This window comes from Eutrema salsugineum, unplaced genomic scaffold (assembly GCF_000478725.1).
Source record: "Eutrema salsugineum unplaced genomic scaffold, Eutsalg1_0 scaffold_1, whole genome shotgun sequence".
In the NCBI taxonomy this organism is placed as follows: domain Eukaryota; kingdom Viridiplantae; phylum Streptophyta; class Magnoliopsida; order Brassicales; family Brassicaceae; genus Eutrema; species Eutrema salsugineum.
The window spans coordinates 1,881,410-1,896,630 of NW_006256909.1; the positions used below are offsets into that span (position 1 = coordinate 1,881,410).

The following is a 15,221-nucleotide window of genomic DNA, read 5'->3' on the forward strand; positions in this document are numbered from 1 at the left end:
ATTATTTTCCAATTGTGTATTTCAAATGAGTACACTGAAATTTATGATATTTTCTATTTTGATAGATTGTGTATATCAAAAGGACAGAGTCATACTTTTTTCGTGGTAATTTTGAAGAATTTTTAAAACATAGGTAACACAGTAGTCGTGAGTCGTGAGTACTCGTGACTCAAGTGAAACATAGTTATAAAATCATATCTGTCTGTCATAGCAATTAAAGTGTTAACTGTTAATCATGAAACAATGTCTTTCGCCTTTTCATCAGTCTGTATAAACTTCCTTTCACATATATATTAATGAAAATGTTAATCAAGATTAAACAATTGACGGTAGTTTAGTTCGGACTACAATGTCTTATTCCAAAAATCGAACCAGTCAAAAGAAAATTAAACCAAAATTTACATTAATTTGTTTCAAAATCTTGTAAACTCACAATATTTTTACAACGCTTTTTATTTACAAATCAAGTTCAAATATTCCGTATTTGATATTAATGAATTCCAATTACACAAAAAACTAATGTCGTTAGTAAGATATTATATTGTTCAAAGCATTAATACTACATAAACCTTAATCCATGCGATATTACGTACATGTAGGGGCAATGGTCCTTAATAATGACTCACCAACACAAGACTTCGAGATTTTGTGTGTCAGTATGTCATTCTGTTAGAGTAGAGTGAAAGATCGATAAGACGAAAATTGAACAAAAAAAAAAATTATTATTTCTGAATCTAAATAAACCTCAAATGTATTTTTGTAACAATCTTATAAATAGTGATACAATTTGCTATTAAAAAAATAGTAGACAGAATATTCATGTCAACCCAAGAAATCTTGGTTTTAATGAGATTTTTTTAAAAAATAAACCAAAATATATTGACTAAATAAAATGAGAACAAATGTGAATGGGGCCACGCATAAAACTTTGATGATAAAAAAGCAACGAAAAGAAAAGAAAAAGAAGCTTTGGGTCATGGTAGAGCCAAAGAAGGGTCCTGAGACAAGATAAAACGGCACCGTACGTGGCAAGCGTCTACCTCTTGTATGGGTCCCTCTAGCTGAAGTTGGTGATCGACTCCGTTACGTGATGTCACGAGAGACGTCCGATTTCATGCCGATGGACGGTGAGAGATCACGCTAGGCGCTAGCTTTTCCTCTGAGAGCTCTGACCACCGACCACATCTGGATCAATAAATTACAATACTTGGACATAAGTCACATAATACTTTTTTTCTTGCACGTATTGTCTAATGCGATTCTTAGCGTAATAGATTGGGTTATATATATAATAGATATAAGAGAGAAACTCATGTTTTTTTATAGGTGCATTGGAGAAACTCTGATGGATTTCTTTAAAAAAATTTTTTTAAAAAAAATTGATTATTAAAAATGAAATTTTTGATATTACATTCATATAATTTGAAAACATTACAAATTTAACATAATTATTGAAACAACACAATTTTAACAATTAAACTTAATTATCCACCAAATGACCAAACGTTTGCCATATATATTCAACCAAATCCTTTTTCAATTACTTATGAATGTGTGAATCCCAAACTCTGTTCCGAGCATCGAACATATTAGCGATATTTGTAGGCTGGTCTGTCGAGTAATCTTAATCCACTTGTGCATTTCCGTTTCCGTCTCCTTGTAGGAATTCAGAGACATTACTTAGCGTGAATCCATCCCGTTCATCCTCTACTATCATGATGCATGCCCTCATAATCTTGCCAATTTTTGCTTTATCCCAACAAAGTGCCGGATTTTTGATAATGGCAAATCGAGCTTGCAATACACCAAAAGCACGTTCGACATCTTTTCGGACGCTCTCTTGAGTGGTAGCAAATAATTTTGACTTTCGACCCTGGGGAAGTTTAATGGATTGTATAAAAGTAGCCCAGTTCGGATAAATACCATCAGTGAGATAGTAAGCCATATGATACTCTCTTCCGTTGACAGAAAAAGTAACTTGCAGAGCCCGACCTTGTATGATATCATCGAAAACAGGTGAGCGATCAAGAACATTTATGTCGTTTAACGTACCTGGAGGTCCAAAAAATGCATGCCATATCCACAAATCATATGAGGCTACAGCCTCTAAAACAATTGTGGGCTTGCCAGAACCACGGGTAAATTGTCCTCTCCAAGCCGTGGGACAATTCTTCCACTCCCAGTGCATACAATCAATGCTTCCTATCATCCCGGGAAATCCTCTGGACTCTCCTATTGCAAGTAGTCTTTGAAGATCCTGAGGGGTGGGGCGTCTTCGGTACTCATCCCCAAAGAGAGCAATTATACCTTCTACAAAATGTTCCAAACATTTACGAGCCGTAGTTGCACCGAGACGTAGGTATTCATCAACCGTATCAAAAGCAGTGCCATACGCCAAGAGACGGATTGCTGCTGAACACTTCTGAAGCGCAGAGAGACCTGGCCTTCCAGAACCATCATTCCTCTGTTGAAAATAGGGAATTTCAGTGGAAAGCCTCTCAACAATGTGCATGAACAATGGCTTGTTCATCCTAAAACGCCGGCGGAATAGATTTGCGGGAGATGTTGAATTTTCTGCGAAATAATCATTCCACAAACGGTTGTGCCCTTCTTCACGGTTTCTTTCAATGTAAGCTCTTCTCTTTCGTGGATTTATTGTCTCTTCCTCAACACCAAATGCAATGGAAAGATTTTCAAAGGTTTGATCACACACTTGATCAAAATATTGATCAATAGTTTCATCGATGGCTCTATCTAAATCATTAGTGTATGAAGAAGAAGCCATTATGGAATAGAAGAGGAGGTGAATAAGAATATGATTTAGGAAGTGTGAATATGGAGATGTACACAAGAATGAAATTTGTATTTCAAACAAATCTAAATGAGAGAAAATTCTGGAGTTTGTTTTCCAAACAAAGCTAAATGAGAGAGAAGTGTATTGCAAAAAAATTTGTGTTACTCTACTTATATGCGAAGGTATATACAAAATTCTGGAGTTGTTGCCTTTAAAAATACTTGTGGACATAATTTTTTCGTTGACAAAATCACTAAACGCCATTTACAAAACCCCAAAATAACTACAGCAAAACGACCCATTTTTTCTTCATGTCTTTGTTTTCTTGTGTCACGCGATGGTACTCCCTGCATAAGTCCATTGTCTTCTTTACTGCCATTGTTTCTTTCTGTCACGAGAAGCCTTTGATGCCATATTGGTATCCTGAAACAGAATTTGTACCATTTAAAACATATGAGAGAAGAATATGCATAAATATGAGAGAAGAATATGCATATAGTTACAAAGCAATGAAGAGGAAAGAGAGACTTGATAAACATAAATATACTAACCTTGGTAATTACGCATAAGAAGCATTTAAGACATATGAGAGAAGAATATGGTCAGATCAGCAACACTTAAAGGTCAATAGTTCATAAAGTCCATACTTGTTAAATCTAAAACCAAACATAAAGACACACCAACTTCTTAAATACGTTACAACTACTAAAACAGATAAGCACTTAAACCACAGATAACAAACTTGACATAGAGAATAGACGATTTTGACTCAAACTTGACACAAACTGGAAGACTCAAACAACAAACTTAGTACTCGGTCAGATCAATTCTGTTATAAGATTTTGCTTCAAAACTTCTTCAGACTCAGTCAAGGGCTCTTTCTTGGCAAGGAGATTGTCAAGCATGGACATTCTCAACAGTCTCTCCCTGGTGACCATATCTTTCTCATTCATTTGCAACATGTTCTGAAACTGTGAAAAAACTATTGGATCCACGGTAGGACTCTTCCCTTTCGCCTTCGCGGCCTTAACCCCAGCAGGCCTTTTTGCGGTTTCAACATCAATTGGCTCAGCATTGATGTTGTGGGACTGACCTCCATCTTCAAACCTTGGTCGTTTACAACTGCCTTCTTTTTTTGCACTTGTTTGATCACACCATTTTTGATCAAAACGCAGCTCCTTCCAAGCATGTTCCATTGTGAACTTCTTCTTGTTGTCATTGAAGTAAATCTCGTGTGCCATTTTGAGAATATCATTCTCGTTTTGGCCTGAAGTCCTCGCCCTTGTTGCAGCATCGTAGCAACCACTGAATTTACATACAGCTTCATTAATCTTCTGCCAACGCTGCTTGCATTGAATGGCTTCGCGGTTAACAGTTCCTGATGGCTTTTGACTTGCAGCAAAGTAGTTTGAGATTCTCTCCCAAAAGGTTCCTGATTTCTGCTCGTTTCCAACAACAGGATCTTTTGATGTGTTGAGCCAGGAGCTGATCAGGATTATATCTTCAACCGGCGTCCATTGTCTCCTCGCAGTTCTTTCCTTATGGGAGTCTTCATCGAAGCTTGCATCACCCTGGGAAGCTTGCGAAGTGAACACTGGTGGCTGAGACGACCCAAGCGCAACACATGGGTAGCTAGAGATGCTATCTTGTTGACTGTTTAACAGTTCAACAAGAGAAGAAGGCTGAGTGAAAGGATATGAAGACATCTCCGGGAAAGAAAGAAAGAAAGACAAAGAAGAAAGAAGACAAAGACAACAAAGAGGAGAGAAAAGAAAGTGAAAACAGAACAAAGTTGGAAGAAGGACCGAGAACAAAGAACACTAATGAGAAGAAGAAATAGACACGATGAACTAGTTTTAAGAGGCAAATGTATGTCTTCAATGAAGAAGAAAGAAGTTGCAAAGAAAAAGAACAATGCCATTTTGGTGATATTGCATTGATCACAAACACAACCATACAGACATGACAAGCATTCATCACACCTTCCTCTCTATCTAACCAGCTCAAAGCAATTACTACTAACTCACCTATAAACTAGTGATTACACATTTATTATAACCAAACTAACTAAATCCAACTGACCAAACCTATACTAACTAAAGCAGTTAAGAAAACTTACCTTAAAAAAACTAGAGGACTTGACACTCGTTTGTATGATGAAGAGGAGATGTACCTGCAACCAAAGCTGAACATCTAAAGATCAGAACCAAATATACCATCGATATAGGCAACCATACCCAAACAATCGATATCCCACATCAAACACAATCGATGCTCAAATCCGAATCAAACCCACATCAAAAACCTAAATCCCAAATGATACCAAGCAACAACCAAATCGGAACCCTAAACACAAACGATTTCAATAGAGAATAATATGCATGTTTAAGAAGAAAAAGAGTTGATTGGTTTAACAAATTACCTCTTCATCGTCAAAGCTGAAGTAATCGGCCTCTTCACTTCACAATTTGCATGTCTCGCGGTTCAAAAGGAGAAGCTCTGCTGCTGTTCACGATAAGCCTGGACGACTCCGGCGGCGGCAGGGTGCCGATTACTCTCTTCGAAGCCGGATGTCGCCGATGATCGATGAGATGATCGCCTCTGTTGGTGTGGAAAAACTTTCTCTCGTGAAAAAGAAGAACAAAACAAGAATCCAGAAATTTTTTTCCAAACCACATAATTCATTTCTCTCCAATAGAAGCTAGCCACGTCACCAAGCAGAAACGCTCCTTCCAGTCCCGGTTTTGGGATGGATCCTGTAAAAAAAGTTAACTTTTTGGATTAAATTAGGCTTTTTTATTAGGAGAAACCCACCTAAATTTCTTTGATAAACTTGGTCGCAACGATAAAAGTTGGACCCATCCTCAATATTTCATTCCTCAGGTATTGTCTCTTAATTTAACTTTCGTAGGGATTTTTTTTCGTGTTAACGTATATTATAGAATTTTTCTTAAAATTATGGATCCACTCGGAATTAATAATTATAGCCAGCCTAACGAATACATGAAACTAGAGATTAAAAATTGAATTTATTTTCCCCTCTTTAAGTGAATCGTAACGTCAAAAAAGAAGAAGTGAATCGTAGCTTTTACCATCAATAGTGTTATAATATGGCAATGCACATCTAAGTAATTACTGAAGAGATTTTTCTTTATAAAAATATAAGATTGATTACATGTCGAGTGTTGAAGTAGTTTTTGGACATCATTGCATGGTTGAGTAATTTTTTTTTTATATTATAAAAATTTGCAACCCAAACCAGGATCTACCGGATTTACAATCAAAATATATTAAAATAAAAATCGAAACCAAAACCTAATCTTCAATCCGGTCTACGGAGGAAGCGGTGCGACGTCGAACAACGAGCAGTTAAGCTCTCCCCGTCGCACGAGCCGGACACCGGCTCCCACAAATCCCTACGACGTACAGTGCTTTCCCTCCGATCTGCCTCCTCGCTTTGCATGGTCGAGTAATTGATGTACGGTTTTTTTGTTATTGTCAAAAGGCATAATTCATGGACGCTAGAACAATCAAATTAAGGTAATGACTAGTGAAGTTAGAACATACGAAGAGTACTTCACGAGACTATGGTCTACGGTTGTTGCATAATAAAGATTAAAGAATAGCTACATGAAAGTATTAGTTATCCCGTTCTTGGTTGATTAGATATCTCATAATATTTATTTCTTGAATAAGATCTTGATAAAATATTGTTATATTAACGATTTCTGTAGTGACATTTAAAAATCGTGACACCAAAAAGGCAAAAACGTTAGTAGAGCTTTAACAGCTTTAACAGTGATTCGGTTACTTAATATTAGTCTGAAGTTCGAAATTTTAATCAGAATCAACAAAAATGTAACGTCTGCGTCTGGTAACTAAACATTTTACCTATAAAAAAATATATATGCCAATGTCTCATCTACTATGTTTTAAATTCATGCTAGTCATCGTAAATATTAAACATTTTATCAATTAGTCTGCTATGATTACAGGTTTATCGACTACGACAATTGATCCTATCAAACTAATAGGTTGGGCCTATTAGGATATATTATTAATCTGGCCGTCTGGGCCTGGATGGATCATGTTAATTACGGGTGCAATTAGCGAACACCCAATAAACTTATGATAACGAAACATGCTAAAACTCTGCTAATGTACCCGTTTCCAGTAAATTAATTAAGTACCTAATGCAATAATTAGAAAGGAATCTGTCGACAAAAAAAGAAGAAGCTGTCGACAAACATAAATAAAAAAGAAGAAAGGTGTCCTCATTGACAATAAAAAAGAAAGAAAGCGGAAGATGTCTTTACTTTGAAGATCAAGGTTTTATCAAGCATATTCATAATCCAGTTTTCTCTACCAACAACTGTTTAATTACCGAAATCAGTATGATGTTTTTTTTAATCTTGCCAGACAATAGAATTGTTTTTCTGGATTAACAACATAATTAATAGTAAAAAGATTTAGATATATACAAAAACAAAAATATAGAGAAGTAAGCAGAAAATATGGGTAGAAGACTAGGGAAATTATAGGTACACCAAACTCTCCAATCTAAAGGAAGAATCCAAAGAAACTTGGCCAAAGAGTATCCAATGGGTTATATTATAGATAATCGCTAAGTCACTCAAGCAAGAATATATAATCTATATTTCTATACATTCTGGATCATCACTCAGTCACGTATTTAGAGAGAGAGAGAGAGAGAGAGAGAGAGAGAGAGAGTTAAAAAAACAGAGCAAAACATGTATGGGATATGATTCGATTAAAAATAAAAAAATTGTATGAATATGGACCTTTAGGCGTTTATGTATACAGTTTGGCCTCGATGATTGACCTAGGGTCGCACATGCAAACCTCATTGTATTACTTCCATAATGTTGACAGTTTAGAAACTTAAACGGGCAAAAAAAACGAACTAGTAAACACAAAAAAACGAAATACTAGTATTTTACTTAAATAAAAACACAGTCGGGAAAAACGACGTGACTAACTAAATAATCAATTGTTGTAATAATAATAACAAAAACTGAAAACTAATTAATTATGGAGTTCTTAATTTTTCAATTAATGTTTGGTTAGTAAATAAAAAAATCATAATAAGAAGTTAAAAATCTTTAACGTTGTGTTTGCCATTAGTTCATTAGTCGAAATAATTAAATAAACAGTACTTCTTTTTTATGTAAATTACTCTTAAAGTTATAGTATTCGGTATCAGTCTAGTAGATGTCTGATCAAACGACTTTGAATCCTCCAACTGTAGATGTCTGATCAAACAACGTTGAAGTATGGTCCATCGTAGTTTAGGTAAGGCATTGGCGAATTGCGCTTGAATTAATTAGTGAATAGAATTGTAAAGTAAGCTCATCTTATGGTTAGCAAAAGTTAGAAATATTTTCATTTTTTTTAGTGTAATAGAGTCGCAACAGTATGTAAATTGAATTCAATCATTTTAACAATGTAAATTGAAGACTGAAGAGTTAATTATATACGTTCCGACAACACACAACCCCGAAAACAATACGGCATGACTCATGAGTCATGACCACGTTTTATTCTTATTTATTTTCATATTTTTGTCGACCATGCACACAGTTTATTTTTGTCGACAACTATTTTAAAAAATTACTGATCGGGTATACAATTTAATTGGTTTTGCGATTAATGATTATTAGAAGTATATTAAAATCTAGTGCCCGTGGAACATGGGCGGCGGACACCGACCACCTACAAATGCTACTGTTAGATGACACGTGGAATCTAATTTCTTAATTTCGAACTAGATTGATAGGGATTGCAAAGACAGTGTAGCTAATACACTCTATAGAATAATTGTGAAAATATAATCTGGAATGTGTCAGAAAAGTTAGATCGCAACCTCGATCTATTACTTAACGGATGTCAGTTAATCGGTCAGAAAAAGAGGAAATTAAAGTGTAATATTTTGTCACAACAGTAATACGATTTTGACTGTTGACCACGAAAAAATAACAAAGAATTGGACTAAAAGCAAAACTGAAAAAATAATATTTTCATAAATAAATTACAAAGTATTATATGCCACATATATACTGAAATACCGGTATAGCTAAAACGGAGCAATTCTGATTGTGTTCTGTTTTTTTTTTTTTCAATTTTAAAAAAGCTATTTGAAAAAACCACATTTAGTCTCCATATTTAATCAGGTACTGATCTATATCTCGGCCAAATGGATGGTTTAGACAATATTTGAAAGGCTTCTTTGCGTCCAAGGCGAAGATAATGTCTATTATTTGCGCAGATCACAAACACTTTGCATAGCTCTGATCAAACTATAAAAGTTCGTTAGTTATAACTTTATACGAAGTTTATAAAAAAAAATTGTTTACCAAACAAAAAAACTTTACAGGAAAGAAACAAAAATTTCCCATCTCAGTTATCATCCAACGAAAATTAGTACTAAACAAAAATTTGCTACATTGATAGACAAGCGATCGTATCAACCAAATTCTTTCAATGGTATGGTAATTCCATAAATAAATAGCAACGAATATATCCCATAAATAAATTAATAACGGCTCTTTTCAACTATAATTCGAAATAATGAATGAAGGTAATATGAACATCTAATTATGGAAGTAACTCATATTGCATAATAAATTTTCAAACGGTCACATTTTTAGTTACCATCAAAAATCACACAACTAGAACTAGTAGTATTCTTAGAATTTGTAATATAAAAAATAAGCTTCTTTTGTCCTTTTCTGCCTTTAGCTTTCCGTCTACTCCCGGAAAAAGCACTGACTTCCTCTGTTTCCTTCATTCACACAGAGAAAAGAGAGAGAGAGAAGAGAAGAAAAGACGAAATTCTGACAAAAGAGATGATGGAGTGGGATAATCAGCAGCAACCCAATAACCACCACTCTTCTAATCTTCAAGGGATCGACGTTAATGGCGGCTCCGGCGCCGTCGTTGGAGGAGGAGGAGGAATGTACGTGAAGGTGATGACCGACGAGCAGCTTGAAACTCTGAGGAAACAGATTGCTATTTACGCCACCATTTGCGAGCGTCTCGTTGAGATGCACAAAACCCTCACTGCTCAACAAGATCTTGCAGGTTTTCTTTCTTCCTCTTCTTCCATTTCTCTGTTCACATAAAGAAGAAAAAGGTTCATTTTGTAATTCTAATTCGTCAGATTTTTTTTTGGTGTGTTTGGATTGATTAAAAAAGCGATTTTTCTTCACTTTGGTGAAATGGGCAATTGAAAATTCTCTGCTTTTTTATCATCTACTGGCCTAATTAGTGGTCTAAATCTGATGCGTCGACCAAACCCTTCCGTGGAATTTTGAGCTAAAGAGAAGGGAAAGATAAATGGTTTAGCTTAGGTTTTTGAGGAATCCAGAATCGGCTTAGTAGAAATCCTCTAATTGAGCTTGAATCCCTCTACTAAACAAGTGTTTCTGCTTTTGATGCTTGTTCTTGAGATATATAAAATTTCAGTTTTTACTTAGTTCAACTTCAACTACTCTGCTTCAAATATTTTTGGTGTTAAACAGGAGGGAGATTGGGAGGTTTGTACGTAGACCCAATGATGTCATCTATTGGTCACAAGATGACTGCTAGACAGAGGTGGACTCCTACGCCGGTGCAGCTTCAGATTCTGGAGCGTATATTCGATCAAGGCACGGGAACACCGAGCAAGCAAAAGATCAAAGACATAACCGAAGAGCTGATCCAGCACGGCCCGATTGCTGAACAAAATGTCTACAATTGGTTCCAGAACCGGCGTGCTCGTTCCAAGAGGAAACAGCATGGTGGTGGTTCTTCTAGCAACAATAATGGTGAGTCTGAGACTGAAACTGAGTCATTGAATGAGAAGAGAAAGAGGCCAGAGGGTCTTCCTGTTCTTCCTGATGGAAACAACAGCAACAATGCCATTGGGACAACAACTACTAGTCCTAGACCTGAAGATCTTTGCTTCCAGAGTCCTGAGATGAGCTCAGATCTTCACTTGCTAGGAGTTCTATCAAACCCAAGTAAGTAACAAAAAATGAAAAACATTGGGCTTTTAGAAAGATTATGAGCTGTGTCAGTACAATGATCAGAGAATTTGTTGTGATTTGTGTTTGCAGGGGATGAGCATCTTGTGGGAAAGATGGGATTGTCTGAAAGCTACAACCTTTATGATCATGTTGAAGAGTATGGCATGTCAGGCTGATAAATACAAGCTGAGGAACTAATTATCCGATGTTAAAGAAATGGATTTCGTAGTCAGTCATAAGCAGTTTTAGACTCTTTTTTTTTCTGGTTTTTTCAGAGATTTATTAATAAACTGCTAAGCAGTTGATTTCATCTTATATTATCAGTTTGAGAGAAACTATTTTTACATGGAAAGTTGAATTATCTTAGAGCTTGTGATGCTTGCTTTGATGTTTTCTGAATTCAGAATGATTCCTATCTCCTTAAATATAATTTGAAGTCGAACAAAAAAAACTGATCCAACTCTTACAATTTCTCTTCTCTACCACAAGTTCCAATATCAAGAGAAGCATTTTAATTCAAGCCTCCCCAGAGTTGAAAACATGCAAGTCTTGCAAAGCTTCGTAATGTCCCTTCTCGATTTCTTCGTCGCTCACACCGTGTAGGACCAGAGTCTGTATAACCAAATCCTCCCAATTAATTTCAGATCCTATCTTCCTTTTCTTCTTGATATGTTTAAGCTCCAAAGACAGCTCTTTTCCACTAACTATGTCAGAAGGATGTTGTATCGCATTAATCCGTAACTTAGCCGCTTTAATCTTTTCTCTACGTCTTTCGACTGCAACGCAACCTTTTATGTAAGAAGGAGGCAAAGCATCAAGCCCTACATCTTTCTCCAACACTTCCTTAAGTGAAAGCCTTTGACTCAACTTTGATTTCCCTTTCCACCAATCTTCAGACGAAACCATTTGAAAAACCGATCTCCCTTGCCACAGACTATTATTATTATCCTGACTTCTTTTCCCAAGAGTCCCACTGCAAACTCCATCTTCGAACTCTTTATTCATTGTAGTTAACTGTTGTAGCGATACATTATCATCGTTGTTACATAAAGTAAGCTCACTTTCACCTCCAAAATCAAAATACCGAGACAAATTATCTTGACCATCATCATCATCACAATACATAGCTTCTTTTCTTAAGCAATCCCTTACTATATCCTTCAAACAAAATCCATCACTTCTAACCACTTCATCCCCTTTCCCCTGTATTATCTTTCTCATGGACTTATTTTCCATTAAACCAAGCAAATTCCCTGAATGTTTCACAACATTCTTCACAGTAACATCTTCGGCCCAAGCCAAACCCATCTCTTGAGCAACCTTCACAAGCTTTTCAGATAACTCTTTATACCGCGTTTTGCAAGTAGTCAACGAAACTTTAGCATCTTTAGCCAAATCATCAATCTTTACCTTCACACCATTCACTTGACAGACAAACGCCAAAACAGCCACAACCAATGGCATTGGTCTCCTCCCCGTCGACAAAAACCACTTCAATGAACAATTCATCAGAAATGCTCCTTGCTTTGTGATTCTCTCTCTCTTTTCACTCTCGACAACACTCAATCTCGGCGAATTACTCGTCGTTTTGGTGAACAAACCAACAAGATCAATCTCTCTCAATTCCAATTCTAAATGCTCCACAACACGCTTAGCCATACTCCCTAATTGATGCAAATCACATCCAACAGCAACAGCAATCTCCTCCATAGGCAAAACACACTTGCCTTCTTTTCTTACCACAGCATAACAACATGCCCCAATCAAAATCGGGAACCACTCGCCTTGCCCGAATTCCCCATCGGTGATTTTATTGATCATACTCTTAATCTCTTCAGCTTTGTAACCCAGATTCAATCTCTCTGTGATGGCCTCAATTAAATTATTGGCTTCAAAGATCTTCTTCTCTTTATAAGCGAGAACAAAGCCTTTACCAGTGGTGCCTACTTTGATATACGTTCCTATGTCGCTACGTGGAGCCTCATCATAGTTATCGTACCCTTGTAATGTCCCACATCCGCCGCAAAACGAATTCCCTGAGACTTCGTCGCGCTGAAAGTTGCTCCCATTGCATCCCTTGCAGCGCATGATTCAAATCGAAAAGTCTCACACTTTCAATTTGGGTTTTTTTGAACGAGCAGAAGGATGAGGTTAATGGTAACAATAGCGAAACGCGAGATCGGAGCGACGGGCGATTAGAGAAGAAGTACCGGGAGAGATCAATTAAGTAATGGAAAGTTAGATTTGCGGCTTTACTTAAAAAAGCTCAAGCGTTAAATAGGTGTTTAAAACGGCAAGGCGTTCATATAGTAAAACGAGAAACTGCAGATCGTTTCTATATCGGAGATTTTCATTGAAACGGCATACAGTCTGTATATTTCGACCATTTCGGGGTCTCCACTCTCCACCGCAGTTTCGTCTTCTTCTCTTCACCGGTAAGGAGAAGCCGGCTCAGATTTGACCCCTTTTTGCCGCTTCACTCCAATATCGAGAATCGAGACTCTTGATCGTCGGCTCCAGGAGAATCCTTTCTTCTTCCTGTTTTATATGTTTTCTCTTTGTGGGGATTAGTTGGCGAGATTTATAAGTCTAATGGTTCCTAAGGGGATATAATGCACGCTGGTTGCTCGACAGAAAGCCTCAAAGAAATTTGTTTGCTGCCTGATTACACTGAGACTTAAAAGTCTGAAGCTTTTTCTTGGGTATTGAGAAGCTGGTCTTAGGCAGGCTCCTATGTGGGTTGGAGTTAAACGACGGTGTGTTTTCAACTAAAACTAGCCTTCGAATGGTGAGCTTGTCTCTTTCGAATAAGAGATACACTTACATACACGAAAGTGAAAGTGAGCCAACTAGTGGAGCCATTGACATTCACCATGTGATCATCAACGGAAGCAGAACAACTGGTTATGGCCGTCGTAGGGGGCTTGCTTTCTTCCTTGTGCTTTTGGCGATTTCTATCTACTTTTTTCTTGGAAAGGTAATGATACGTTTAGGTGATGTTTTGTTATCTAGATATGAAATTGCTTGTGAGTAATTCTGAGTCATTGTTCACAACAAATGCTGCTAGTGCATAGTATGAGAACGGTTTTGTATCTTTGCTTACGGGATCAATCACATGGCGTTTAGAGATATGGCTCCAAAGTGATTGATACATGGATTGTAGTTTGATATTTTCATTCTTTTGAGCAAGATGTTAATCAAACATTGACTAGTTTTGTATAAAGCACGTTTCTTAATTTGTGTTACTTTACAAGGTTTGTTTTGTTGATGTTCCATCTATATCTTCTTCACACTGGTATCTGAAAGGGATAATTCACATGAAACAGGAAAATCCAGTTAGAACTCTTTCTTGGAGCTGCCTTTTCAGTGGGTTCTTTGTTATGGTTCAAAGTCGGAAGTTTGTCAAGAAAGGTGAGACCTTGTTACACTGTTTAAAGTTTCACCAAATGATATAGTCTTCACATCTTCTAAACTGATTCTTTTTTTTTTCTTTTTTATTTGAGTTGTTCAGAATCTGTTATAATCATGCCAACCTTCGGGATCCAGCTTGAAACTCAATATTTAAGGTACGCTTTATTCTTCTAGTTAGTATATATTGTCTGCAATCCATGATGACTTAATGCTTTGAACTACAGCATATTAGTGGCCTATTAGAGAGGTGTTAGTGGTGGAATTAGTTGTAATTTTCATGAGCTATTATCATCTGTGCTTTTACCAATCATACAAAGTACTTAATTTTTTGTACGTGTTTCTGCTTCGCTGCTTCGCAGTGGAAAAACTGTCTCCAGGTTTATCCCTATCGGCAAGATCTTGAAGCCTGTGCTTGTCGAATGTGTCACCCCCGTTACATGTTATTGGAGTCTCTCTTTATTTCTGCGTGGCGAAGAGCAGCTTACGTTGGTGTTCAAGGTAATGCAACTAGTTTCTTTCTATACATTGTGAGATACAGTTTTGCATACAATCACGAATAATAGCAATTTTCAATCTAAAAACATTATATTGTTTCTTTTGGACATTGATTGTAAGTTCAATGTGAATAGGAATTGCGTCCGTCATTGAAGATGTTGGTTCCCATTTGGAAGGCATTGTGTGCTGTTATTGGCACAGACGAAAGTGAAATGATAACTGAAGAAGAAGAACATGTTGTATCTGGTGAAGCATCTACGTGAAATATTATCTACTGCCAGTACAAGCAGACAGACATGGGAGCACAGAAATTGTGAGCTCGCAGAACTTGCTGACATTTTTATGTGAAAGATGATAGCACATATATTTATGTAGTGATAGGATATTTAGTTTTATAAAACTCGTGACAGGCTAACTTTTTTTTTTCAATTCCACACTAGCTTTTCATGACCTTTGGATCATTTCTCGAACTGTTTTTTTTTTTCTTTTATTAA

General features: G+C 36.6%; 5 protein-coding genes across 7 annotated transcripts; 2 read left to right on the forward strand and 3 right to left on the reverse strand.

Moving 5' to 3' along the window:
- Positions 1-1,624: 1,624 nt before the first annotated feature.
- Positions 1,625-2,924, reverse strand: LOC112081857. Its single transcript, XM_024148630.1, has one exon. The coding sequence runs from the start codon at positions 2,783-2,785 to the stop codon at positions 1,625-1,627; it is 1,161 nt and encodes a 386-aa protein (XP_024004398.1). The 5' UTR covers positions 2,786-2,924.
- Positions 2,925-3,035: 111 nt separating this feature from the next.
- Positions 3,036-5,438, reverse strand: LOC112081839 (glutathione S-transferase T3-like). 3 transcript variants are annotated; one of them, XM_024148545.1, is made up of 2 exons: positions 4,914-5,438; positions 3,036-4,447 (listed from the first exon to the last, which is right to left on the reverse strand). In XM_024148545.1, the coding sequence occupies exons 1-2, from the start codon at positions 4,985-4,987 to the stop codon at positions 3,613-3,615; spliced, it is 909 nt and encodes a 302-aa protein (XP_024004313.1). In that variant the 5' UTR covers positions 4,988-5,438; the 3' UTR covers positions 3,036-3,612. The 3 variants fall into 3 exon arrangements, with proteins under 3 accessions (XP_024004313.1, XP_024004315.1, XP_024004314.1); XM_024148547.1 differs by having other exon boundaries at positions 3,036-4,967; positions 5,217-5,417; XM_024148546.1 differs by having other exon boundaries at positions 3,036-4,979; positions 5,217-5,417.
- Positions 5,439-9,521: 4,083 nt separating this feature from the next.
- LOC18028276 (WUSCHEL-related homeobox 13) lies at positions 9,522-11,183 on the forward strand. The gene is made up of 3 exons (XM_006412028.2): positions 9,522-9,895; positions 10,336-10,815; positions 10,912-11,183. The coding sequence occupies exons 1-3, from the start codon at positions 9,661-9,663 to the stop codon at positions 10,995-10,997; spliced, it is 801 nt and encodes a 266-aa protein (XP_006412091.1). The 5' UTR covers positions 9,522-9,660; the 3' UTR covers positions 10,998-11,183.
- A 121-nt stretch (positions 11,184-11,304) lies between these two features.
- LOC18028277 (plant-specific TFIIB-related protein PTF2) lies at positions 11,305-13,024 on the reverse strand. The gene has a single exon (XM_006412029.2). The coding sequence runs from the start codon at positions 12,907-12,909 to the stop codon at positions 11,338-11,340; it is 1,572 nt and encodes a 523-aa protein (XP_006412092.1). The 5' UTR covers positions 12,910-13,024; the 3' UTR covers positions 11,305-11,337.
- Positions 13,025-13,217: 193 nt separating this feature from the next.
- On the forward strand, positions 13,218-15,221 carry LOC18028278. The gene is made up of 5 exons (XM_006412030.2): positions 13,218-13,798; positions 14,148-14,232; positions 14,333-14,387; positions 14,592-14,730; positions 14,862-15,221. Exons 1-5 carry the CDS (start codon positions 13,607-13,609, stop codon positions 14,988-14,990), a joined length of 600 nt encoding a protein of 199 aa, XP_006412093.1. The 5' UTR covers positions 13,218-13,606; the 3' UTR covers positions 14,991-15,221.

Coding starts and splice junctions, on each gene's coding strand:
- LOC112081857 (XM_024148630.1), bottom strand. CDS start 2,785: ATGGCTTCTTCTTCATACACTAATGATTTAGATAGAGCCATCGATGAA.
- LOC112081839 (XM_024148545.1), bottom strand. CDS start 4,987: ATGTTCAGCTTTGGTTGCAGGTACATCTCCTCTTCATCATACAAACGA. Junction 4,448..4,913: donor AGTCCTCTAGTTTTTTTAAG/GTAAGTTTTCTT, acceptor ACTGTTAAACAG/TCAACAAGATAGCATCTCTA.
- LOC18028276 (XM_006412028.2), top strand. CDS start 9,661: ATGATGGAGTGGGATAATCAGCAGCAACCCAATAACCACCACTCTTCT. Junction 9,896..10,335: donor TGCTCAACAAGATCTTGCAG/GTTTTCTTTCTT, acceptor GGTGTTAAACAG/GAGGGAGATTGGGAGGTTTG. Junction 10,816..10,911: donor AGGAGTTCTATCAAACCCAA/GTAAGTAACAAA, acceptor TTGTGTTTGCAG/GGGATGAGCATCTTGTGGGA.
- LOC18028277 (XM_006412029.2), bottom strand. CDS start 12,909: ATGCGCTGCAAGGGATGCAATGGGAGCAACTTTCAGCGCGACGAAGTC.
- LOC18028278 (XM_006412030.2), top strand. CDS start 13,607: ATGGTGAGCTTGTCTCTTTCGAATAAGAGATACACTTACATACACGAA. Junction 13,799..14,147: donor TCTACTTTTTTCTTGGAAAG/GTAATGATACGT, acceptor CACATGAAACAG/GAAAATCCAGTTAGAACTCT. Junction 14,388..14,591: donor CTTGAAACTCAATATTTAAG/GTACGCTTTATT, acceptor GCTGCTTCGCAG/TGGAAAAACTGTCTCCAGGT.